General features: G+C 40.0%; 1 protein-coding gene across 4 annotated transcripts in view; it reads left to right on the forward strand.

Annotated features, from left to right (window-relative positions):
* The first annotated feature begins 7,822 nt into the window (after positions 1–7,822).
* The window catches only part of LOC100699146 (collagen alpha-1(XIV) chain), a 152,154-nt gene continuing 131,996 nt past the window's right edge, over positions 7,823–27,980 (forward strand). For 2 of the 4 annotated variants that reach the window (XR_003222272.1, XM_019364636.2), the window contains exons 1-3: positions 7,970–8,298; positions 9,830–9,945; positions 22,773–22,889. Coding sequence is in view for 3 of the 4 variants with exons in the window: in XM_019364636.2 (XP_019220181.1) it covers positions 9,852–9,945; positions 22,773–22,889 (211 nt within the window). In the remaining variant the exon portion in view is untranslated. The other 2 variants (XM_025911718.1, XM_025911719.1) reach the window with 2 other exon arrangements.

Raw genomic sequence — 27,980 nt, forward strand, 5'->3', positions numbered from 1 at the left:
GGTCCAATTAAAGTAACACCGGTAGAGCAGAAGAGCCAAAATCAAATCATTAATACATATAAAAAAAAATCTCTCTTGTGACAGTGACAGCATCCAAAATAGGAAAGTTAAGTAGAAATGTGAAGCATATTGAAAGCTGCTGGGCTGCTTTTAAAGACATTTCTTTTCAGACTGTATTTTTTTTATAACACTGTGTCCTTGATTATGAGTAAAAGTGATGAAAATCCTGCAAAGGCCAAAACTGGGTTTATGAAAAAATGAACTGAATGAAGTGTTGGGATTATTTGTTGCACCAGAAGCCTTTTCTCACTTTGTTCTAGGATTTAAATAGTCAGAAACTACTCTTTCAGTATTTTTACATATTAGGACATAAAAATATGTCTAGTAGTTATCAGGATTTAAAGTTGTGTAAAAACAGCCTCAGATGAACACAACATATGATATGTTACACCCTGTCAATATTTATTTAACGGAAACTGAACTAAAAGTAGTGTGTGAAACACCAACTATGCCCCATAATCTGGTAGTTTGTAGAACCACTGTTAGCACCAATAATGTGAAGTAATCGTTTTCTGTTTGACTTTATCAGTCTGTGAAGCAGCTGTAGAGAAATATTGGCCCACTCTTTTTTACAACGTTGCCTCAGTTCTTTGAGGTTTGTAGGCATTCATTTATTCACAGCCCTCTTAAGGTCACAGCATTTCAATCAGGTTGAGGACTTTAGGCCATTTCAAAACCTTGATTATTTCCTTTTTTTAGCTATTCTGTTGTAGATTTGCTTAATGACATTGACAATGATGGCAATGTGTTTGGCCTAATTGTCCTGTTGCATTACCCAGTTATAGGCTTTAATTGTTGAACACATTTCCCCCTTGAATATTTTGGTATATAGGGGAGGTTTTGATTGACTCGGTGAGTGCAAAGTGCCCAGGTCCTGTGATTTAAAAAATAAAGCCCAAATCATCACCCCTCCACCACCGTGCTGACTGTTGGTATGAGGTGTTTGGTTTTTGCCAAAGATGTCACTGTGCAGTGATTCCAAACATCTCCACTTTGGTGTCATCTGTCCAAAGGATATGGCTGCAGATGTCTTGGAGTTTGTTTAGATGCAACTTTGGAAACCTAAGCTTTGCTGGCATGTTGCTTTCAGAGTGAAGAGGCTTTTTCCTGGAAGCTCTTCCGAATAAGCCGTACTTGTTCAGTCTCTTACAAACTGTCAAAATGTACCGGCATGAACTTTAACATTTTACATGTTAAGTGGCCTGTAGAGGCTGAGATGTGTCTTTTGGGTATTTTGCTGTTTCTCAGGGCTTAAGTTCAGTGCTGATGTATTTCCACTTTGGCACTGTGTTAGCACACACATTAAATGCTCCACAACAGCTAACTGCCAAAACTTCAGGTTTTGTTTTGTTCTGTTTTTCTTAGAGGTGTTCAAATCACTTAATAACCACTTCATGAAGTTCATTGGATTGGCTGCTATTTACCCTCCTAATTCCTATGGAAGCCATGATAAGGGTGTACTTCACTATGTTTTTCACACACTGTTTCTGTATTTTGACTTAACTAATGACATATTGTAACATGTCATGTGTTGTTGTTAATTTCAGGTTAAAAAACTCCTTTTAAGATTATTTGTATTGTGTCCTGATTCATATAAGGTTAGAATTTAAAGAGGCTGTACTCTAATTTTCTTTTACCATGACTGTACTAATTGTACCTATGTGTATCAAGTTATTCATTGCACATTTATCACCCCTGCTTTCAATGCATTAATGCATACAAAATACCTTGAAATTAAAAATATATCCAAGAATATAAAAACGTCTAGTAAATAATTTATTTCCTCTGAATTAACCATAAATATCTGCTGTGCTGTGTAGTGTTTTTCTAGTATTTTTATTGTATGTTTTTTGCTTTCTGAGAGTGGAAATAATGAAGCAGAAAAATTCACTGGAACAGTTTAATTAGCTTTTTGACACAGAGCGCCAAAGAGTGTGACTACTGCCTTAATTAAATAAAGGTTATCTGTGTTATCGTGTGAGAAATAAGGAACCTTTGAATATTACTTAGAAAGGAAAGAAAAGAGGAGAAGAAAAAAACCCCAATGCCTCAGTGATTGCTCAGGTTAATGAGCAGAATGGCTTTCAGGCATGACTACAGTGTTTTCAAGTGAATTGTCTCCTGTCCTCCACTTCTCTTCTCACAGGATGAGCTCAGGACAAGTCACAGCAAGCAGAACTGTTAGCTGCCTGCCAAATGCTTCTTGGGCTGTGGCTGCAAGCTCTGTGAATTTGGCTAGCTACTCTGGCAAGAAGTCACCTTTGGCTCACACAGAATTTCCTATTTCAAACGTATTTTAACAAGTTAATGGCAGAGAAGTGAAATCAATATATTAGACACTGTTTTTAGTTGCTACGATTGACTATAAATGCAGATTTCTTTTCTTGTGAAATTGTAACATGCAGTGTTTTAATATCAGTCTGTGTTGTTTTTCCATTTCTGGAATTGGACATTCAAAGAACCTAAGCATCTGCAGCCACACTAGAAGTTCTGTTGGGCTGTTTGATGATGCACAGTGAGGATAGTGAATATCATCATTATTAACTAGCACTTAGCATGCGCTAGGACTTGACTTTATGCTAATTGCTACCATGGCTAAAGCTTTGAACTGAGGAGCTCTGGTGAATGTGCATGCATGAGATACCTCAGCTCATAGGCACTCAAACAGCCACCTTTGCCCAGAGTTTTCAAATAAATAACTTTACGAGTTAATCACCTCTATCTGCGAGCTGCACCATGAAGTGCTGCTTTGTGACCTTAAGAGCTGTCGGGTTAGCGGCACTGAGAATGGCAGGCTTGGTAGCAGATGACAAGATTGCTAATAACTGTGGCTAGTGGACTAATCAGTAGGCTGTGGTCACTTATGTCTCCTGCTGCCCTCATATTAACCTGCTGCTTGTCATTAACACAACGCTCAAGAGCAATGTGTGTGTCCGGCGTTCACACATCTGCGTGTGCGTAAGCTTGGCCTTGAATGTGTCAGCTCTATTTGAACTTGTCCTGGTCTTTAGCTTAAGCCTATAAGACTAACAAATTAAGCTCTTCTGCTGGTTTAAATGCAGCTTTGTGTGTGTGTGTGTGTATGTGTGTGTGTGTGTGATACAATGAGTTGTTTTCTCTCACTGGGGTAGAGAACAAAGACCCAATGCCTCAGGTTATCTCTGCATCTTAAACATGTCAACCAGCGGGCTTCAGGTGTGTGTTTGTGTGAAATGGAAAGAGAGCACTAAGTGGAGGAAGTGGTTGTTTAAATTTGAGTGTGTTTGTAGATTTTTTGCCACCGTTTGTGTGTGAAAAAAGACACGAGAATGAATGTTGTTGAAATTATGCATTGTGTGAGCGTGTGACCTGACATGCAGAATCTAATGAGCATTACTTCTTGTCGCAGCTTTTGAACTGCAAAAAGGTTGTGCTTTTATTTAGGGATGTTTTCAAGAAACCAGCTTTTTCTTCTTTCTTTTTTCTGTTTTTGTTTTCGGAAAGAAGGGCGTGAGTAAATTCATGGCCCTCTTACTCATTGCTGATTGATGCCACACAATGAACATTCGTCTTTCACACACGTCGAGCTTTAAACATGTGCTGATTCACATAAATGAGGGGGTTTGTGTTTCCTGGGGAAAATCCTCCACAGCACTGGAAGTGAGCCTTTCTCTGTTTGTCTAAACAACATTGGCGGCTTGCTCCTAACAATTACAGTAAAATAAAGGAACCGCGAAAGACCGTGGTGTACTTTGATCAGTTTTTATTACAATACATTGACCAGGTGTAAACAGGAGGTCTTAAACACCAGCGGAGTGACCAAAGGAATCACCAAAAGAAAACAGCTGTTATGGGGATTACAAACCTTGGAGGTTAAGTGTGCCTTATGAACACTTTTATTTTATAAAAGAAACAGTTTTTAGTGTGAATAACACTATGACATATGACGTCTCTCACATACCATCTGAATGCAATTGTCCACAAGTAGACGATTTGGTGGACATTATTTGGTTTATAATGAAACATTTCTTGCAGTGCTGCAGTCTCCCGGGCTCTGTCCTTATCACAAGGTAGAGTATATGCAGTTTTTACAGATATCAGTAGCTGTTTTGTGACTTTAAAAACTTTATGAAGCATCACAGTTGGACCATATGGCACCGAGCTAAATGACCTGCAGATCAACTTCACCATGTGAGTGATTTATTTATTCAACAAAGCCCCAGTCGGGATGGACAGTGATGGCAGAGGAGACAGAAGGAGGATGAAAAGATCAGTAAGGGGGGTGAAAAGGGAGGAAAAAAATGGAAAGGACATTGAGGAAGGGAAAAAAGGAGATGATAACAAGGTGAATAAAGAGAGGACATCAAGAGGAATGAATAGGAGGAAAGGGACCTGCGGTGAGGACAGTGCTGTGGTTCATACATCGGGCAGGTCTTCAGGTCCGTTGGCCTGTAAGTCAGTAGAGCAGAGCTGTCAGTCAGATCCCTCTAAGGACTCGGAATATAAAGTGACATCAATAAGGATTACACATCACAGCCAAGCTGGATTTATCTGGTTTTAGTGCCTCTTTATCTGGTAAATAAACCAGTTTGTCAAATTCCTTTTCCATTCTGAATTATTCACATGAGTAACAAAGACATGGTGAATGGACTGGTTGTTGTATAGTGCTTTTTAACTCAGCTTGAGTAACCACAGTGGTTTATACTACAATCCTCATTCACACAAAGGTTCATGCAAGCACTTTATCCCCTTAAGCATAAATATATGAATATATAATGAATATATTGTGGAATTTTTAGTTACAGAAGTACCACTGATTTATTATCCTTATGTCTTAACCTCAGTCCCTGAATATGACAGCAGACACTGTGGCGCAGTGTCTACACGCTCTGCACTTGTCTGCTGTGTGGTCTTCTACAAACAGAAAACATGAAGGGAGAGGGGACAGCAGAAGGACAGGAAGGGAGGACGGGAGAGAGGGACGTGGACGCAGAATCCTTATCCACCTGATTATAGTGTTTATGACATCTGGACAGTACTTTGGCGCTAAAACGTGCATGTCTGTGCTAAGAGTATTTATGTGCCCCAGGGACACACCTGGAGTGTAGCTGCTCAGCGTTTCAACTCAGCCACTGGCACATTTCACCTGTCTCAGTTTCCCATGACTCCCATTCTTCCGCCCTCAGGGCAAATTTCCTCAGTTTCTTCAAGAGCAGCAGAGCTGAGTGCATAAACAGAATTTCAAAGTGCGCTCAAGTCTTTTTCTCAGCCTGATGGAGGAACCCGTGGTGCTGGCTAATCCATTTTAATGCTCATTTAGTTTGAAAGAATAGTTTGTTGAAGAACACAAAATGTTCTCATCATATAATGCTGTTTTGTCAGGTATGGCTAATTCTCACTTTGAGCGTTTTGCCTTCACTTTCACTCACTGATAAGGTCTAGGCCCTGAAAACTGTTTGGTTAGGTTTTGGTAAAGGTTGTGGTTTCAGGAAACATCCCGAATCCTGCAAAATGACAGGTGGGGATGACTACTCCGTCTGACTTTTGCCATAATCCTGTGCATCATGCTCAAAGGACACCTTGAATGCATAAATGTGGATAAATGTGACCCACCACAGACTTTGACAAAACAACATTAGTCAGCAACATTAGTCGTGCATCAGTATTCACATTTCTCAGCAAGAAAGTCAAAACTAAAGGATTCATTTAAAAATGTCACCTAAATGTGTCACATTTTGGACAGCATTGTGTAAACTGGCAAAAAATTTGCAGTCATCTATCTGAAACCAGGTTTTTCAAGTGCTTGAGAGTCTACATCAAGCACCATAGGCTGTTTATAAAAGGTATATGTAGGCGTCACCCACTGGATTTAGACGCTGCACTCTGAAGCCTCTATGTTTGACCACAGCGATGTTGGTTCACTGGACCATAGATGTTACCATAGCTGGACTACATGTCCAGGGCTGGTTAGGGCTTTTTCCCTCGTCTCTTCTTTCTCTTAACTATCCACTCTTCTCCTTTCCCCTGCCCTCAGGTGGAGTTTGGGCAGACCCACCCTGCAAGTGAAGCCTGCTGCCTTTCCACTCTGCACCTGTGTGCTGTCAGCTCATTACCTTCCTATACTTAAGGACCAGCTCGAGCCCACTCTTCTCGCCAGATTGTTGTTGTATCAGGCTCTCTGATGTTTGTTGAAGCTCCCTGTGAATTCTCCTCATAAACGCCTCGTTCCCCTCTGCTTCCTAATGACTCTCTCAGTCGGCTGAAGGAGCTCTCCCACCAGAAACCGTCTGCTATCCTGAGCTGGTTAGTTTTTGTGAAAGGAATAATCTAGTTAAAGCTCACCTGTCCGCCTTCCACTGCCTTACCTTCTAGAAAACCCCAGTCTGCAACTCTCTCCTGCACACTGGAACAAGAATTCTTTTTAAAGCGCTCCCGTTCAGTGAACTGTTACTCACCAGTGATTTCCCCGCTTCACACTCTTTCCCTGCTGACAAGAATATCTGTTAAATAAACTTAAAAAAAAAAAAAAACCCATACTGCACACTGTGGACTGTGGTCTGCTTTAAAGTCCACTGTATGACACAAGAGGGTGTAGTGCTATGCTATCTGCTAAGCTGGAAGGCCAGTCATAAACCATACGGTTGGAATTCACAGAATCACTCCAAATTAGTAATTAGTTCCAAGTAAAAGACTAAAATACTTGAATTGCACTCAACAAAACTGAAGCACAAACTTCTTGGAAGGTCAGTACCTTACAGTAAGCCATATTATTAGTCATATAATAGCTCAACTAATGCTTCAAATGGCACCAACAGTTCATAGTTGAGAGTTCAGACATTGGCTCTCTTCCACAGCATGTCTTTTGTCCTGTCTTCCTCAACCCCAAATGTTTGGGAGTGAGGGGAGAATGGCCACCACATGGCTGGCCCTCCTGAGCCTGGTTCTGCCAGAGGTTTCATCTTGTTAAAAGGGAGTTTTTCCCTCCAATTGTCGCCAAGAACTTGCTCAAAGGGGGTTATCTGACTTTTGGAACTTTTCTCTGTATGATTATTTGTATGAGTGTAGGGTCTTTACTCTGGTGGTATAAAATAAAATAAAATTGAACTGAATTGAATTTATAGAGGCCAAAACTATTTTGTACCATGCTTGTAAACTTGCTTGAAATTCGATAAAACTAGGGTTTTTAACATGGGAGTCTATAGAGAATGGCTTTTTTAGTCGGCCTCAAGTGGCCATCAGAGGAACTACACAATTTGGCATTTTAAAGTTGGATCCAATTTTGGATAACTAATTCCAATAGCTAGCTGACTGAAGAATAATACATTACAAACTTGAAATTAAGTCAACACCCAGAGGTTTGGGAGACGCTGTCTTAGGTTAGGAACAATTAAGAATCTTATAATTAGATTAAGCCAACATTGTGCACTTATTTATTTGAAAATCTTTTGTACTAGATACAAATTTCTGACACAGAAGAACTTGAGCTCGTATTTGAATTTGAGAATTTCAAGTGATTTCCAAGCTTTGTTCACGAACCCAGAGCTGAACATTTAGGCCTATGGATGCAATAAAGTGAAACTGTGAAACTAAAATGTTCCATATGGTTCCTGTCAGATTCTTTCTTTTAAACTCCAGTTTTGAGCTGAGGTGAAAACCTGTGTCATTGTGCCTTCAACATCAAAGCTGGCAGCGCAGCAGGGCATGGCCAGACACCTGCTCTGAGCGCACAGAGCCTTTTTCAGACTGACTTTTTTCCCCCTACAAGTATGAAGAAGAAAAAAGACCGCGCACACACAATAACCGTGTGGGTCCTTTAAAGCCGCAGATTACAGATACGTCCTCCACGACAAGTCCCGTCGTGACCGCGGAGGCGCACATAAGGGACCCTGAGGGGCTGAAGCCGATTTAAAACCTGCAGGTTGGCAGCGGAGGATTTTGCGCAGCGCCACTGGTTCGCTCCTCTCTCTCTCTCTCTCTCTCTGTCTCCCTCTTTCTCTCTATGAGATGAATCCGGGTGAAGGAAAGGGTTGGGACAGGGAGGAATAGCCGGAGGGAGGGATGGCTGAATAACGAGGAGAGAAACACCCACTCCGGACTGAACGAATTGTATCCGGAGAGAAGGAGTGAGAGAAAGGAAGAGGGGAAGAAAGAGTGAGAAGAAAGAGGAAGCCTTTGGGAGGCAGAAGCAGGAGCGGTCTTTGGTATTCACGGGATTTCCTTTGGGGGATAAAAGGACGCTTTGAATTGATGACTGGAGAGGTATGAAAGGCGATTTCATTCATTGTGCGGGCAACTGAGTCGGTCTCAGGTGTGCTGCTGGCGCTGGAGTATTTCGACCAAATCGGTTAATTTGAATAGGTCTGATAGTTTGAGTGAAATCTGCCTGAGAAACTTAAATTAAATCAGTCGGGAGCACTTGAGCATGATCACCGGGGACGCACTCATGCTGCGGTCATGAAATCAAACTTGCGGGCATGAGGGCAGGTGGAAAATAGACAAGTAATTTGCCGTATGTTTAAAAACAATATCTTAAGCTAAGGAAAATTTCACCTACGAAACAATCAGTTTGTATTTTACTCCTGATGTGTTAAAATTATTTACTCTTAACTGATCCGCGTGTCTTTCTCGGTCTTTCCTATTATATTTAGTATTTGTCTAAAAAAAATCAAGCAACAAATTGCTAGATTTGATTGAAGTTGACGCCTTTTGTCTGGTCTTCAATTAAAGCACTAAACCGGTTGCAAAATTTCCCCTCGAATTAAAAGACGGTTTATCATCACCATCAATCCAATACGGAGACAAGGGGAACTTTGGTGCCTATATAGAGGTTTGCTTTTCATAGGACCGCGGGAGGACCGTTTAAGCTCCCTCTGAGTCTAATCATCTTACTTTAGCAGCCCCGACGAAGTTTTTGTGTGTGTAAAATGTTGCATTGTCAGCGTGTGTCTATGTGTGTGTACGTGTGTGTGAAAGATTTATTATAAGTTAAGTCGTTTCACTTTTCCATCCCTCTCCATAAGTGTGAAAAACTAGGACAAATAATCCCCCATTCTTCGGTATTCTTATTAATTTGCATTGTAATTTTTCTGCTTCTGTGACAACGTCTGAATGAAAGACCTGCTGCTCATTCAACACCACAGAGCGATCGATCATCATCAAAGAACTTTTTTCTTCTTTCGCTCACATGTCCTTTAATCCATGCGGCTACACGTGTGACTGTAGTGAGGTGGGTCTAAAAGAGAAAATCAGAAGGTATCTGTGTGTGTCCATCAGTGCTCATACTAAAGAGTGGCAGAGAGGTGGGAGAGGAGGCAAGGGGTTAGGGGTAATGTGGAGGAGAGAGAACAAAAAAGTGAGGGGTGAAAGGAGGAGATGAGATAGGGAAGAAGTGTTTGCTCTTTTGGTTGAACAATGGCTTTGTGAAATGTTCCCTCTCTGGACTGTCAATCAAACTGACTGTCACTCTGTCTGACCTCTTCTCTTCTCTTCTCTTCTCTTCTCTTCTCTTCTCTTCTCTTCTCTTCTCTTCTCTTCTCTTCAACAAAGTGCTCCACTGTTTTGCCTCTGGCTCGTTTTGTGTAGGCGGGAGGCTCAGCTGCAGCTCTGTGGTCAGTGTAGACTGTGAAGCTTCTGCTCTGTAACTGTTAAAAAAGTTGATATTAAACAAAATAACTGATTCTAGATCAGTGAACTGAAGCATTGAGTCGCCCTGCGGCCGAGTGACATTCATGGAGTTAAATCTCCCCTCTTGTTTCTTTCTTTCTTGCTGATCTGTTTTCTGTCCTTGCAGGTCTAGACTGCTGGTTGTGAGGATGTTGTCAATGGGGCAGATCAGTTGGTGTTTGTGGGCTCCACTGGTGTTACTGGCCCTTGTTTCCTATTACCCCAGTAAGGCACAGGGACAAGGTAAGCACATTTTCCTCTTCTCCAATTCCCCTTGCTCTCTCATTTCCCTTATCCCCCCGATCAGGTCACCCCATCCAATCCCCTTACTCTTACCTGTTTGACCTCCACTATCTCCACATCACCCACCCCCCCTTCTCTTACCTGACCTCTCTGTGCTTTCTCATCCTCCGCCTTTCTTCCCTCATCCCCCCCTTCATCATCTCGCTGTTTGACGTGCGGGCTCAGTCCAATCACATCATGCTCTAGTTCATATCACCTTCATATCATCATGCCGACTCACCCTGGCAGCATGGCAACACTTGCCACCCCGTTGCTGATGCTGCCACGCTTCAGAGGGGCTTTAATAAAAGCGTTGTAATAGTGCGCTTCATGCTGGGATGATTTGCTGCATGATGTGCTGCACAGTATATAACACTCCAGTATGCTTTGCAATTATCTTCACCTCAGCAAACCTGAGTTTCATCAAAATGTGCATTGTTGTCCGATTTGTGCCATATTTTTGATCACATTAAGTATCTGAATGGCATCCACTTGAACATGTGTTATTATTATCATTATGAGGATATATCAGCATATTTGTGTTAAAATGAAACAGTGTGTGTTTTTGAATGATACTGAGACTCTTCCTGCTCGTCCTCCCCAATATCTGTTGATACATTTACTTTATTGGCTTCAGGGAAACAAACAGAAAGAAAGTTTCCACAGGACTCTTCGCTGTCATGTGAAAACTAAGTACATCACAGGAATTAAGATCGTAAATATCATCAAGGTCCCGCTAACCAAATACATTTCATTAAGTGACCATCAGGAAGTCTGAGCACCTTTATAAAAGCAGAAGCTTTGGCAGTTGGCTGGTCTGGAGCAATCAGTCTCACAATCTTCCAAGTAAATTCACCCCAAAGTCCGACTGTGCAATTCTCAAAGAAACTGCAAGCCCCACCCCCCAAACAAACAGAACAACAACAACAACAAAAGCTTTAGTTTTAGTTGCATCTGAACGAACCACAAAACTTCTGTAACAATGTCCTTTTGACAAACCAGCATACCACCTCATACCACCTCTGAAGCACGGTGGTGGAGGGGTGATGATTTTGGTTTGTTTTGCAGCCATAGGAGCTGGGCAGCCTGCAGTCACTGAGCTGTATACCAAAGTATTCTAGAGTCAAATGTGAGGCCGTCTGTCCGACAGCTTAAGCATAAAAATGGGTCATGAAAAAAGACAATGATCCCAAGCACAGCAGCAGATCTCTAACAGAATGAGTGAAAAAAATATTTTGCTGCTAACGGTGGCTCTACAATCTGCTGAATCATAGGGTGTACTTTGTTTTTCACACAACTCTGTGTGGTCCTGTGAAAACATTTAAACATGTCTATAAGATAGCCAGTCCTTTTCGATGAGGTTATTCATGTTGTGGTACTTCATTGGTATTCAGATGGTAAATATTACCACCTGATATCTCCTCTATGGCTGTAGGATGCATTACTGGTAGATTATTATGACTAATGGATCCAGAGGCTCTATACTCAGTCTTATGGATGCAGTGGATGAGTGTGTGTGTGTGTGTGTGCCTGTGTGTGTGTTTAAGTGGATTTTGTGCATAAGTTGGCTCTGTTTATGTGTATTTAGCAAGCTTGTACAGATGGTCAGACCTTTCACGATCAAGATAGTGATCATATTCAAATGACCCTGAGGGAAGATGAAATATTTAGTTGAATGTTCTTTGTTTGTGTGTGTGTGTGTGTGTGTGTATGGGTGTGTATGGGTGAGCCGCTCATATTCCTTCCAGGTTGTGACGTTCAAAATTCATTAGCCACATCTGTCACGATCCCTTTATCGATCTGCTTTTTACAGCTACATTAAAAGAATTCCACCTTAAACATGCGTCAATCACTGGGTGGTGTTCCAGAGGTTACATAGCTTTTGCTTAAAAGCTAATCTTTTAAAACTGGAACTGATTAGCACGTGGCTATTTGTATCTGACCATTGGGAATCCCTAATAAATAGCAACTACTTTAAAATGAAAACAGGAATTTTGCCGATAAGTTGTCACTCTTTTCTCTTATGCTCTCTTTCTCCCACACCTTCTCCATCATCCTGCTCTGTATGTTTATCATTATGTCAGCCTCACCCATTCCCCACCGCCGCCTCCTTTTGTCAAAGATCTTTCTCTGCAGTGTCGATAGTTCCATAGGTCACATTTTTCACTGCAGACGGACAGAAATAAGAGGTGAGACAGAAGTGGGACACAATTAATTTGATGCCAGTGAACCACAGCAGAACATGGACGACCTCCCAGACACTACAGGACTGTGCCCTGTTCAATCCCTTCATTAGGGAGCATGTGATAGCCATTAATTTTGTGCCCAGTCTGTCCCTGTAAGCTGCAACATCTGGTCAGAGGGGATTTTAGCTTGAGGATTAGCATGTGCCCTTCCCATGCAGGATGTCTGTATGTACAGAGCAACCGTCTGGATATTGTCAGGAAGTCCCTTTAATGAGGGCACCGGTCCACCAAGTTTTTTTTTCTTTTTCTGCAAGAATTATAGAAAATTATTGAACATTCAACAGTATTATCAGAAAATAATACTCTAATCTCATTGTTGCTTAATATTAGTTTATTATTTTGGAATAAAATAAAACTAATATCAGTGATTGTATAGCTTGTTTTTACATTTTAAAAAAGTTAGTGTCAGTTACATCATAAGTGACTTTTTCTGAGACCAATGAAATGACAGCTTACTGCTGAAACTGATATGGTGTAAATTATGTACTCATGATTTTTTAGTCTGCTACAAGTCTGCTCCAAAAATATGCTTATTGTAAGATTTGTATCCAGTGAATACCCAATAAGAGTTACGTGTCACATTTGTTGTCCAGATGTAGGCTTACTCTGTACTTACTGATAACATTAACATTAAATTGATGATGTCTGTAAAGCAATATTGGGTTTTTTAATTAGTTTTTAGCTGAAGTTCTGGCAGATGTCTTTAGCTTTGCAGGTATTTTTTAAATTAACCAGTTGATTTGATAAATAGAAACCTTGTGCTACTGTTTGCACTAGAAGGCCAGTTAGAGAATTTAGAGAAGTATGGCACTGTGCTTGAGCCAGGAAATACAGTATATAAGGTATATAAAACAGAGAGGTACAATTCTAATCCGCTGAAAGTCAACATTTGCTATGATCACCTTTAGTCCTCAACACAGCCTCTCAGGCAAACTTTCTAGTAGATTCTTTAAGTACAGTATTGTTCACAGATGGCTGTAGACACTCAGTGTTGTACCTCTCTCCTGACCTCGTCTGAACATATTGATGATAATTTGAATAAAAAATTTCAGATTTGGATTCATCACTCCATCAGACCCATTGCCACTGATTTTCAGTCCAGTTCTTGTGTAATTTGGCATACCTCACCCTGTTCTTCCTGTCCGCCTTCATTATGAATGGCTTCTTGACAGCCATTCATCCACTGAGACCATTTTTGATGAGGCTTTAGTGAACACTAGATGGATCTACTCAAGGGCCAGATGCATCTCTTTTTGCTATTTCTTAAAAGACAGAACTTTCAGATACTTTTCATCTGCTGTAAATAGTTTTTAGGCCAGCTGCTTTTTCTTTTGTCCTCCTCTTGTCCAAATTACTCAGGTTTTTCGAGGAGAAATGCACACTGTGCCACAATATGCCAAGTTTCCAGCTCTTTAAATCATCTTGTTGGTGCTAAAACACTAATTTATGTCTGTCAAACCGTGTTATCTTTTGCAAAAATATGGGAAACAAATTGTGTTCTTGTAACAGAGTGCTTGTAACAAAGTATCAAAAAAGACACAATTTAAAATTTTAAATACATTTTCTGTTGTGTTTAAACACAACATTGGTTCATCTATCTCACACATCCATCCATCCATCCATCCTCTTCTGCTTAACCAGTTCAGGGTCACGAGGGCCTGGGGTCTCTCCCAGCTATCACAGGGTGAGAGGCGGGATATACCCAGGACAGGTTGCTCAAGAGATTCACAAAGTACTGTGTCATAGTGAAAATGTTTCATTATAAGCTAAAGATATTAATTATGTGGTAGCACTAAAGGAAAACAAACAAGATCATCCAAAACATCTGAGTTTCTCCTCACAGGACCATAAATATTGTCTTCACTGTTTTGTGGCAGTCTGTCCAACAGTTTTGGTGACCACTTCATTTCTCTAAATGACCACCGGGCCCTGCTGGTGACGCTAAGTACGTCTGAAAAACTGAGAGAAATTTAACCTGAACTAATCCTTCAGGACAAGATAAATCTCTCTCACAGACATTGTCATCCGGTGTTGAGCTGAAAGATGTCCTCTTGATGGCATACTATTTCCTAGTGGTTAATGTATGTTTTTAGGACACAATATGCAGTCTCTACTGCACATAGTAGATTTATGCTCATCCGTCAGACTTGCAAAAAGCATCTGATACTGTTTCTAATGAAGAAAGGCAGAAGTGTGCAACAAAGCAGATTACGGTTGTTGTTGTTGTTTTGTTTTTCTGGCTTTCTTTTTTCTCCTTGACCTTGAGACGTAACAAAAAGGGAAATGTAAACTTTATTTTCTGCTCCAACTAAGACGATGCCAGCCATGACCTGACACTGGGAAGATGCTTCCAGTACAGCAAAAGCAGAATAGATGGAGGAAAGATGGTGCTGATGGTGGATGTCTGCCATGATTAAATCCGAACTCTGACCTCATTTTAGAACAAATAGGAATTATTGCCAGTCGAGCATTTATTCATTATATTCAGTCGTGGATGGGTGAGCCAGTCATTGTAAAGATGCTAAATGTGTGTAGGGGTTCTCTGCATGTGTGTGTGTTAGAGGGCAGCCTGGTGAATTAGTATGAGTGAAAGTGCGGGCCAATAATTTCAGAAATAATGAACAGGGAGAGAAGCCAATGATGAGAAATCATTTATTCATAAACAAAAAATGAGGATGAGATGGAACAACCTGTTTTGAATTTAAAAAACTGTTAAATTATCTGAACCAAGGCCGCTGTCACCCTGTCACTCCGCTGCGGCTGCTGCTGATGGTAATCCAGCTTGTCATAATCATCAGCCACTTTAGACTAAATGGAGCATTGGATTGTAGGAGATGTGACTCGCTGGAGTTTTTCTAATTTTACCTCCTCGTTACCGACAGAGCACGTAGATCATATTCCGTGATTGTACATAAATAAATTGTAAATGCATCTTAATTTGAGTTAATGAGGATTTTTCTTCTTTTGGTGGTCTCTAGGTATATACTACATATTCAGGTGACTTCCTGCATCTGCTAAATTACTTACATAAAGATAAGATACTCACATACTGCGGTCTGTAAATGAGGTCCTGCTTTGACAGAAATAATATAACGTTGTTATAATGTTTAAAAAACAGCAGTAGTTTGATAAAAACCAAGCAAACAACTTAGTTTCATTGAATCGCCTCTATTTCTTCACTCAAATCAAAATCTTGTGAATACAAACGCTATGTTTTACAGTTCTAATAAAATACACTGCAGTGTGCTCATACTGTGAGTTGGGCTCCATTGGTGGGACACAAGCAGAAAAACAATGGAGAAACTCAGCTGAGGGAAAATTATTTACTGTTATTTCACTTTTTTATTTTTAATCGCTGATCAAATTTATGTGGAGCTTTTTTTGTTGTAGCGTTTAAAAACCACTGCCTTCACAAGTTATTGTGGACTAGAGCAGATAATTGCAGTAGTTTGGGTAATTATAATAATTTCAACTTCATTTACCAAAGAAAACCATCTTCTGTGCAAAGCTTGGGTTTCTTTATTCAAGTCAAAGTTACTGCTGAACTCTAGAGTCGTGTTTATTTAGGGACTGTGTGAAATGACACCATGGTCCTGGGTTTTTGTTATGTATTCATGGTGTTTCTGTCCTGGTGCATTCGTTCTTTCCTTGTCTTTGCCTCTTTCTGTCTCATGCATTTACACCTGTTTATGGTTTTTAACCTTGGAAGCTTGTTTACTCTACTGAATAATAATAATGATAAAAAATATCATTCCAAAATAACAAAAACTGATGCTTAAAATTCGCTGGTTGACAGTAGTTCTAGTTCTTAATTAAAACCAGACACAATTAGAATAATCATCAGATTTCAAGGGCAGGTGCTAATTTTCGGACTGCCACTCTTCACAAACATTGCTGAAACTGGGCTCATATGAATGCAATTATCAAATGTCAGATCTTGTATGTTGTCTGTTTTTGGCCTTTTGACCCTTATTCTGAGCTTGGATTTAAATTGCTGCAAAGCAACATATTTTTAAAATATACAACAAGGAATATTTTTAATTTTCTCTGACAGTAAGCTGCTGACAGCACTGGGAGGTTATCTGCATTTCACGGTGAAATCCGTATAACCTTTTGCATTTCCTCTGTTGGTGCCCTACATTGGTAAATAATTAAATAAGCCTGGTTGTGGAGACATCCAGAGAAAGCCAAGTGTTGAAACCAGCATATCCACATATCATTATATTCAGGATAAATTATGAAAGTGATGTTTCCACATATTATACCACTCCATGTACATGTTGATTCTTCCTGGCACCGTGGGCTCTACAGAAATTTAGTTTGTGTGTGTGTCTGGGTGTGTGTGTAAATAACCCTTCTTTCTATCTAATGTACTATTTCTTATTAAGTCTTCTCTATGTAGCTCTCATGGTGCCACAGTGGTGAGGTGGTTAGCACTCACATGTTTGTTTGGTGACTCTAAATTAACCATGAATGTGAAGTAAATAAAATGCTGAAGCAAAAAGAATTAAGTGGAAATTTGTTTCTGCCACTAAATTGCATTTATTTATTGCATCAGGCAGAAGAAAGTCAAAATTTCACGTTAGATATCTCAAACTTTTGACATAGTAACGCAAACCTCTGAGTAACTTGAAATTTTGTGAGAGCCAACATTATTTCATATATATATAAACTATGATAAAGTTCTTTGTGAATATATCTCAAACTCCAAAGTCATTTGAGTGGTCATTTTAATGTTATTGCATTACATCTATCTAAACAACGTGCACCTGTGTAAAATGCATTGTCCTTGAACTGCGACAAGCTCTTTTTCTTACAGTTATATCTGGCCTCAGCACATCAGAGACCATCAGAAAGCACATTTGATCTCTAGAGCAAGAGACACCAAAAAAAAAAAAAAAAATCCTTGACCAGCGTGATTTGGCCAAAAGTGATACGAAAATGTTTTGTTTGCATCTTTATTCATTTATTGTTATTTATTGGCCCATCTGTACTCATGAGACAAAGCTCCTCAGGACCTGAGGTCCTCGTGTGCACATTACATCACATTTTGGTTTTTCTGCACCTTACACTTCATTCCATTCATTAAAGCGTTTTGCAGTTTGTTAAACAATTCTGACTTTGTTGTGTCATGCTGTAAAAGAAACCAGTTATCCCCCCATAGGAGGGCAAAGAAAAATCTGTTGAAGATGATGCTTATTTTAACGTTTGTCAGGCCCAAGGAGAAACAAGAGCTCAGATCTTAGGAGGTTAAAGTTTATCAGCTACTCATTACATTATCTTTGCAGCAGATATGACACAATACTCTATATAATCATAATATTGACTGTTACTGATGTTAGGCAGATATACTGATCCCTAATTTCCTTTGTTTAACGTGACAAACACAATATTAGTAATAGTGTCTTGGGTGAATTAGACCAAATTATTCCTGCAAAATACATTTTATTTTATGTTGCGTTGCACTTAACACTTCTCTGGGTTTTGAACGTGTCTGTCTTCAGAATTTAATATTTCCTTCCTGTTTAATGTCAGTCATCTGCTGCAGAATTTACCCAACTGAGTATTTCATGGTGATATTTTTTTCACAGATGGTTGGCAAGTATGTGGAATATTATGGCTTCTTTCACCAGACTGCACATGGGGACAGATTTTTCAACAGACTCTTAATATTCAGTCGACTTAAAGAGAGATTTCACACTCTGTCTCTCTCTCATATACACACACACGCGCAATGCAGTAGAGAGATGAGGCATGAAGTAAAAAGGCATCACTTACACAGGTAAGCAAAGAGAGAAAAAAGGGGTGTGAGTCGCTAAACCGCTCAGAAAGGAGGGGTAAACAAGCGAACGTACTTAAATAACTTGATAAAAGAGCAAAATATAAGTGAAGAGGAGAGGTAGAAGGATGTTAAAACTGGAGGATAAGAACAGAAGGTGTGATGAAAGAGAAAAGCAGCAGAGAACATTTTTAAAAAAGGAGCCAGAGTGAATTTGGGTTAAGTGTTACGTCGGTGAACAGAGTAGTTTACGTGCAAAACAAGACGCCGACCACATTGAAGGATGCATGCTGTGGTGCTGAATAGACATTAAATGCACACACACTCCTACACACCCACTGATCTCTCTCATGTACAGCACAGTAGTTATCTTGTGGTGACACTGCAAGCCAACAGTTGTCGTACATAAATCCTGAGTATTAGTGAAGGCCTGAACACTCAAAGTGGAGCCCGTAGGTTTTCTGTAAAAAGGAAAGCAGCAACTTAAAAGAAGGAAGACTAAAATTAAAGAGAGTCTAGGAATGACGATAAAAGGGCAAGAAAGAAAGAGAGAGGAAGTAACAAAGTACTGTCGACTTAAGAAGAGGGTGAAAGTGGAAAGTAGGGGACAAAGAAAGGGAAAGAAATGGATAGGGACAAAAATAATGAGAAAATTAAGAAATGAGAGGCTAAGAGGGGGTAAAGAGGAGACAGAGATGGTGGGAAAGGGGATGGTTGGCAATGAAAATAGAGATTGACAAAAAGCAGAAATCTCAGAGAAGACAAAGGGAAGACATGAGATGAAACAGAGCATAAAGAAAAGAGAGATGAATGGAAGTCGGATAGAGAGATTGTTGAGAAGGGAAGAAAGAAGGGAAGAGAGAGCACAGGAGAGAAGCTGGATGAAATTAAGCCAACACAGAGTGGACAGTGAGCCAAATCAGAAGATGGGAAGAAGAAAGCAGAGGAAGTTTGAAACAGAGACAAGAGCTGAGTGAGAAGATGAAGTGAAGCAGAGGATTGGACAGCAAGCATTTACTCATCTACCAGGAATCCCTGCTAGCTTTCACCGCTCCTAATCCTGGGAAGAGTCATCTCTTCTGAAACTGGGGCATCAAGCTGTGCTTGTATCGCTGGAACCCAGATAATGCCAGTTCATACTGGGCCTCCAGTTAAAAGATTTTTCTAGTCCAGGCTCCCCACCGAGTCGGGAGATTACTCAAGTTCAACCTTGAAATTGGAACCTGTGAATTAAGGTTCAGCGGCACGAGGAGAGAACATGTTAAATATCGTTTTTTCAAAGCGCTTGTATCATTTTCACATTGGGGTTTTTTTCATTGAGGCCTCGGTGATTCAGATTATTTACTGAAGCAAAATTTTGTTGCTATGCAGAAGTCGTGAAGCTTCTGCCAAAGGTTTGGAGGAGCATTTACTACCTGCCAAAAAGCTCCTGCGAGTAGCTGTTGGGGGCTCGCTAATTCCAGTGGTGTAACTCATTCAGATAAATTACTCTGGGCTATGTGATACACCATTGTGTTATAGATGGGTATGCACTGTGCAAGTCCAGGGCAGGTCTAGTATTTCCGCAGAGTATTTTATTGTGAGATACAGAGCGTGGATGTGTAATGTGTTCCACGAAAACATCTTAGATTTAGAGAGGCAGTGCAGAATGTGGAGCTCTTGGATGATATTTACGGCTGTACGGGGATAAACAAGAACAGGCGTGTCGGTTTTTTGAAGGGTAATTTATATCAGAGAACTCTGTATCCTGTCAGCATCCACAGCATTTGTGTCCATATTCATTAATCATGGTTGCTGTCTCTGGTATTGCCTCCTACTTAAAGATCTTGACAGTCATTCTGAAGGGTTACAGTTGGATCATTTAGATTTTACATTGTCTTATTTTTTTATTATTCACTGTGTGTTTGCGTTTTCATTGACATGCCAAGCAAAAATCCAGACATTCAACCCAATTGTCACCACATTATTAGTACCCCTGTCTGCCAACTCATTTCACCTACTATCAGGCGCACTAAACAATACCAAAGTCATAACCTACTCGGCTCTATCACTCGCTTAAATTATTCATAGATTCTCATTGTGTTGTGTAATTATACACTTCCATCCCATGCATTCTGAGGATAGGTGGTGAGATTTAAGAAAAGCAGCAAAAAAGGTGAGACTGTGATGTGTTTCGGAACGATCGTGCGGCATCAGAAGATCTGCCGATGACAAGTTCGAGAAGTCGTCCTTGTTTGAGCCTGGTTTCTGTTTCTTTTTTGGCTTCTCTAAAAGTCAAGGCTTGATTTTACATTTGTGAGGTAATGCCATGACTAACATTTTAAAGTTGTTTGGAAGGGAGGGCTGATGTTGGTTTTGACGAATTGAAGTTTAAGAGGAAAGTGTTTACTTCAAGAAGATGCATGGGTGTATAGAAATTTCATGGTGCGCGACTGAAGATTACACAGAACGCCAAGACTTTTCAACATGAGGCCATTAACCAAGCTGAGCACTGCAGTTTTAATGTTGTCACCTTTATTATAACATCAATTTATATGATACAGTGCCTTTTTTGTTATGGTGTTAATGGGATTTTCCATTGAGAAGGTTGGAAGTCTGTCCTCACCTCTGAGTGGAAATCCTGAACAGCATGTCTCAGATTTGTCAGTGCATTATCGCCCGCTTTTGACTTTCTCCTTCATGCCTAATGCAAGCTCTTCACATGTTCACACTCACTATTGTGACTTATTATCGGCTACAGTCCCTGTAGACTGAAAGATTATTTGAGTGTGCAGTTAAAAGATGAAGCCATTCAAGCTTTATTACTGCTTAAAAGGATACTTTGACATGTAACATTTTATGTAAAGCTCTTTTTCTTCCAGTGGTAAAAACCTTTCAGGCCTTCTCAACAGTTTCCTGATTCAAAACTTGCTCATATGTGCCAAAATTCTCATGATCCTATTAATTACTAGGTGTGAAAAAACAAAGACCTTGCTATTTGCCTAATTTCAGGCAAATAGGATGCCCCCTTAAGGATGCCCCCTTTTGCATCTCTGGACCGCTCCAACGTGTTGCTGTTTAAGTTTGTCTTACATGTATGCCCCTGGACATGTTTGCTCTTCACACAATACTTATTTTTTAAATAGGCCCAATTTTCAGTGAGGATGGGAGCTGGGTTTCTGCCAAAGAGCTGTTTTTAGACAAGGAGTTTCCAAAGCCCAAAAGCCGTCCATTAGGTTGGGAGTATGACCAAGAGGATGATAGTCATGTTTTTGACATTCCCTGTGATGTGCATTACAAATTTGTCCTTCCTGGGGTCAAACTGTCAATGCATAGTTCTGCTAAATTACAGATCTGGCCCCCTGCAACATTACTCACTTCTCCAAAGTGAAATTCAGCTTCTTGACTCCAGAATGAACTGCACAAGTGCAGATCAGAACTTCTAAAGACTACCTATAACGGGACACCAGCCAAGTGCAATTTCACTTTCATGGGTGGAACTTTATGATTTCATACTGTTTTCATTCAGCACCTTTTTGTGCATATATTTGTCATCGTTAAAGTTTCAATTGTATCCTTTTCCCAACAAACTGCATTTCTTAAAAGAGACAATTTTCTGACTGCAAAATGGATCCACTTTTCAAGGAAGCGTGACAAAAATGCGTGTGCTGGGCTTACATCTTTTGAATTAACACTAGCAGAGAATAATATACCAAAAAGGTGAAACGAGGCATAAAGGCATAAAAATGACATCCATTTTTAAATAAAGTGAATTAGTTGGATTCCTACTAATTCCTACATTACATTGCTCTCTCTGGAGATTGGAAAAAGTCCTCTGCCTTTCTGCCACACTTTTATTTGACAAAATGTGCTCTCTTTGTTTGTTAGAAACCACAGTCTGCACAAACTCAGACTCCTGCAGAGAAAGGCTGCTGTCACCATTTTTAACAGGCCACAGCACATCTGTTTTCATTGACAGAGGGTTGCAAGGGATAAGATGAAAATGCCACTGTACACCAATCATTTATCCTTTATGTATACACTATAGATTAGATAAGTGACACACATGCATCTAATAATAATAATAATGATGGATTGCATTTATATAGCGCTTTTCAAGACCCTCAAAGCGCTTTACAATTCCACTATTCATTCACTCTCACATACTGGTGGAGGCAAGCTACAGCTGTAGCCACAGCTGCCCTGGGGCAGACTGATAGAAGCGAGGCTGCCATATCGCGCCATTGACCCCTCTGGCCATCACCAGTAGGCGGTAGGTGAAGTGTCTTGCCCAAGGACACAACGACCGAGACTTTCCGAGCTGGGGCTCGAACCGGCAACCTTCCGATTACAAGGCAAACTGCCAACTCTTGAGCCACGATCGCCCACGTGGCTACACATAATCGGAAAATAATTTTTTTTGCACTGTTTCCTTTTTTTGTCTCTGGAGTGGTCTTTAACATAAATTGATGATAAGAAGGCTTTCCTCTAATTTTTTCCTCCTTTATCCTCTGCCTTATGTGGCTCTCATGGATGTAGGACCTTCAGCCCTCTCTGTGTCCTTCCCTCCAACCATTCATTCATTTATTTCCTGTCAAAGTCACATCGATTTGCAGCTTTTTGTTGGCCGTTCTGGATGTAACTGCTCACATTTTTTTTTTCTATTTATGTTGACTGATATTTAGGACATTTTTGATTAATTTAACATATTTTTTTTGTTTGTTTTCTTTTTAATAATTCTCAAACTTCTTTGGAGCCAATTTAACTGTAAAATTGTTTTTCAGTTCCAGCTCCGAGGAAGCTGCGTTTCAAAGTGCTGAGCTCAAGCAAACTCCTTGTTTCATGGAAGGAGCCCAAAGGAGACTTTGACAGCTATCTGTTTTTCTACAAAAGTACCCCAGGTAGGATTTTTTATTTTTTTATTTTTTTACTGTACAGACTCATGCACAATACGCACACGCACACGTACCTCTATGCCAAAGAGAAGCGGAGCTTAACTTTGAAATTTTGGAGGAAGGATCCCATTATGACTTGGATTTTCTGTCTGTCAGGAAGGATTATGTAATTTACTTCTTATCAAAGCTCCTTTGAAGGGATTACACTCTTGAGAGATATAGAGGACTCAGAGTTTGTCCTGCACCTCGGCCAAGTTTGAGACAAGGGAGAGTTTCTGCTGCGTATGTGCAGCCTGTCAGCACATTTTGAAAATGGGGCTGATAGGTACACAGGACATTAGGAACTATACAAACTGATGGAGAAGTTTAGCCCAGGACAGCCAAATGTCAGCATAGGAGTCATTTTTCAGTGTTAAACCTCACTGAAAGCAGTTACAGCCATGATGGACACATGGTATTTTCACTTTTATTCGATGCCTGTCACGAGGTGATCAGTGCACAGACAGCGGCTATAATTTTGTCTCTTTTTGAGTATGCACAGTGTAATTAAAGTCTAATAGAAATCACCCGAATTACCGCTGATGTGCATCTACGTTTACAGCCATAAATCCTCCTTCACATCACTTCCCTCTTTATTGATATTGTGCTGAATACAGCAGGCAATTCTTCTGCAGCTGATGTAAAAATGAATAAGAAGGACTGAATAAGCACTCTATAGCATAAAACCTGTTTCTTGCAAACAATACTTTTTGAAAAATGCCTCGTCTGAAATTTTTTTGCCACTTCCAACAAGAGAACTAAAACTCAAATTTATGGCCACTTTTCTTGAAGGGAGGAGTGCAATAGTAGCTCACTGGCATTTAACAAATTCAGTAGTAAATTATAAAAACTGTATATGATGGATAAAGCCTTTGTCAGTTGAAAAATAGCCATGAAAGGATGAGCAGCTGCCATGTTCCTGATGTCCACTCTCTTTGTTCTCTGACCAAGTCAAATGAGCTGAACTCAGTTTATCTGAAGAATAAAACATCTTTTTAAATCACAAAGGGGGCTATCGGAGTGGCAGCTGACCTTCTGGCTCCGCATATCACTTTTCTCCTCAAAGTTTTCCTTTCTTTAAAATAAAAATGAGCAAATACTGAAACTTGATAAGGATTCAGGTTTTAAATTGAACCAGATGATTTACTTTTACCTACAAAAATGTGTTTTTTCCCTTAATGCATATGTTCTCCTGTAATTTAAACCATTTTTATGGCACTACAAATTGTTTCAAATGTTCTACTTTTACCTTTAACCTGTGCTTCTTTGTCAGTCAGCTGGTATTTCCTGGATATCTGTTGAATAGCCTGCCTTTTTTATATTTGTACATACACGTACTCGTGTGATAGTTATTAGACCCAGATGTCCATATTTAATCTTTTAAATCTCAGCGGACATGAAGCCAGACCCAGATGAAAAAAGCTGAGTTTTTGTAATATTCATGCATCGGAACATAATGTGATTACTGGAAGGTTTGCTTGTTTGCTTTTTGAGCACTGAAAAATACAAGTAGTGATGGAAATCACTGGTATGCACTTACGATACAGATCTCATAATGGTAAAAAAGTGCAATCATCTTCACTGGTGTACACATTAATATTTTAATCACATTCTTATTTGAGTAAACAAGTTTAAATTAGCTCTTTGAAGTGGTACAAAAAATACAGGTGGCCTACCCAGCTGCAAAAGATGCTTCTGCAAATTGTTAAACAATTTCAGAGTAATGTCCCTCAAGGTAAAACAACAACATATACTCCTGTCCAGCTGATGTTTTTTTCAGGAAACACCTTGCATATTTCGGCAAGACGATGCTAAACCACCAACTACATCTATCACAACAGCAAGAGTCAGGGTGCTGAACTGGCCTGCCTGCAGTCAAGACCTTTAAATAAAAACATTCGGTGCATCATGAAACAAAAAGAAAAAATACAACAAGGAAGACCCAGGACTGTTGAGCAGCTGGAATCTTAAATCAGACAAGAATGGGGCATTTTTACTCCCCAAAAGTCTAGCAGCTTCGCTCTTCAGTTCCCAGGTGTTCACTGACTTTTCTTAAAGGAAGACAGGATACGATACATTTGTAAACATGGCCCTGTACCAACTTTTCTAGTGTTGGGATTGGGCCATGGGGTGTATTTCTGCCATCAAAATCAAAAGGAGCTAATTATGCTTTTTAAAATTTTACAAACTCCTTTTCTGAGTTTAGATATTTGATATTGTCATAATAAGCTGCAGGACTCAGCTCAGGACAGAAAGAATTAACTAAAAGAGGCAGCTTTATTGCAGTTTTTGTGGATGTAGTCCTGCAGTGTCGTCATAGTCACCTCAGCTTTTGTTAAGATCCAACCATGTAAAATATGATTTTTTGCCATTTTTCAAGTGGTCTTAAACTTTTGTTTGGGTCTGTATAAAAGCTGATGACCCCATTGGTCAAACAGTGGATTTTGAGCTCCCGTTTTGAAACCTCGGTATGAGCGTTTTCACATCATGAAACAACCACCTTACTGTTCAGAAACCAGATGTGATAAGCAAAAGCCCAAGCCGTCGGTGAAAGCACATGTTCTCTGACCATGTGGTTACCTATTACCTCTCAATCAGAAGTTATTAGCCTGTGAGCGTACTGTCACATCCCCCTTTGGGAAGACCAATTTAAATACTGATTATTTGGTAATTGATTACTTGTCATCAGGTCAAAAACAAATTGTGAAGTAATGTAGAGTACTAATGACCAAAGCTAATAAAACAGACTTAATGTTTAATTCAACATTATTTTTTTTCCCATGCATTAGGACCTTCTTTACAACTACCAGTATCGCCCCCTGGTGGCTATCCAAAATAACGCAGGTTTAAGTGTCGCATTCGCTTATCAGATCCAGACGAACATCTATCTAAAAATGAATTTCACAGAACAAACTAGAAAGATATATGCGAGGAAAGCTTAAATAACATATAAATACAGTTTAACTTAATAGGAGATAACAGGCAGAGACAGAAGAGCGTAACCTAAACCATGGAAACCATGTTATTACCTCTTTGTTTATGATTTTTTTTATTTAATCCGACTGTGTTTTACTTTGTGTTTTAGAGTATGGTCTCATTTTGGCATGTACTCTTTCTGCACATTTTTGTCACTTTAAAAGGCCAGGAAAGACTGCAGCAGTGTGTGGTTCCTGATGGTTGTACCAGGCCTATTTTGCACTTGTGATAAATTACTTATGTTAAGTAGATTACCATGAGCTCCTAGCCAACTTTCTAACGTTTATTGTAGTTGGGACTGAATGTTTAGAAGGTAAGATAAAGCACAATTTATTTGCCATAATCTTCAAAAATCTGCTTAATTACACTCGATAATGACAGATGATGATTTTAATGAGTTTTCCACGGCTGATGTACTTCGCTGCAAACAAATCACTTTGTGCTGCAAGAATTTGTAAGATTTGCAATGACTTTAAAGGATTAATTCAACATTTTGGAGAAAAGCACCTTTTTACTTTGCATAAGAGCATTAAATTAAAGGATCAATATCACTTGGGCACTGAGAATTGATCCAGGGCCTGAACATAAAACCTAAAAGCAGGTCCAAATTGTTAGCCTGGCTCTGTCTAGCATTCTTCTCTAAAACTCACTACGTGGGATGATCTCTCTCACTCGTTTACAAGAAGAAATCTAAAAATGAGAATGTATGATTTTATAGAGGGGGTTTGTGCAGTAACTAATCCATAGAGATGCTGCATGTGTATGAAGTGCAGGATCAATGACAGAAATAGCTGAAACTTGTAATGCCTAATAAGATGACAGTTAGTGGGGTTTTTGTCTTTTTGTACAAATAAAAATGAAGATGTTTTGATTGCTGGGGTAACTGAGATGCTAAACTAAAGGAAATCTTTGATCCATCGCTGTTCCCATCTAATAAGTCCATGTCAGTCATTGAGGTGATCTATGAAGGCGAAGGACTAAGACGAAACTTTACGAGGAGGCTCTGAGAAAAATAAGACATGAACGGTCAGTTTTCATACAGGGAGTGCAGAATTATTAGGCAAATGAGTATTTTGTCCACATCATCCTCTTCATGCATGTTGTCTTACTCCAAGCTGTATAGGCTCGAAAGCCTACTACCAATTAAGCATATTAGGTGATGTGCATCTCTGTAATGAGAAGGGGTGTGGTCTAATGACATCAACACCCTATATCAGGTGTGCATAATTATTAGGCAACTTCCTTTCCTTTGGCAAAATGGGTCAAAAGAAGGACTTGACAGGCTCAGAAAAGTCAAAAATAGTGAGATATCTTGCAGAGGGATGCAGCAGTCTTAAAATTGCAAAGCTTCTGAAGCGTGATCATCGAACAATCAAGCGTTTCATTCAAAATAGTCAACAGGGTCGCAAGAAGCGTGTGGAAAAACCAAGGTGCAAAATAACTGCCCATGAACTGAGAAAAGTCAAGCGTGCAGCTGCCAAGATGCCACTTGCCACCAGTTTGGCCATATTTCAGAGCTGCAACATCACTGGAGTGCCCAAAAGCACAAGGTGTGCAATACTCAGAGACATGGCCAAGGTAAGAAAGGCTGAAAGACGACCACCACTGAACAAGACACACAAGCTGAAACGTCAAGACTGGGCCAAGAAATATCTCAAGACTGATTTTTCTAAGGTTTTATGGACTGATGAAATGAGAGTGAGTCTTGATGGGCCAGATGGATGGGCCCGTGGCCGGATTGGTAAAGGGCAGAGAGCTCCAGTCCGACTCAGACGCCAGCAAGGTGGAGGTGGAGTACTGGTTTGGGCTGGTATCATCAAAGATGAGCTTGTGGGGCCTTTTCGGGTTGAGGATGGAGTCAAGCTCAACTCCCAGTCCTACTGCCAGTTTCTGGAAGACACCTTCTTCAAGCAGTGGTACAGGAAGAAGTCTGCATCCTTTAAGAAAAACATGATTTTCATGCAGGACAATGCTCCATCACACGCGTCCAAGTACTCCACAGTGTGGCTGGCAAGAAAGGGTATAAAAGAAGAAAAACTAATGACATGGCCTCCTTGTTCACCTGATCTGAACCCCATTGAG

This window comes from Oreochromis niloticus, linkage group LG11, assembly GCF_001858045.2.
Source record: "Oreochromis niloticus isolate F11D_XX linkage group LG11, O_niloticus_UMD_NMBU, whole genome shotgun sequence".
NCBI classification, from domain to species: domain Eukaryota; kingdom Metazoa; phylum Chordata; class Actinopteri; order Cichliformes; family Cichlidae; genus Oreochromis; species Oreochromis niloticus.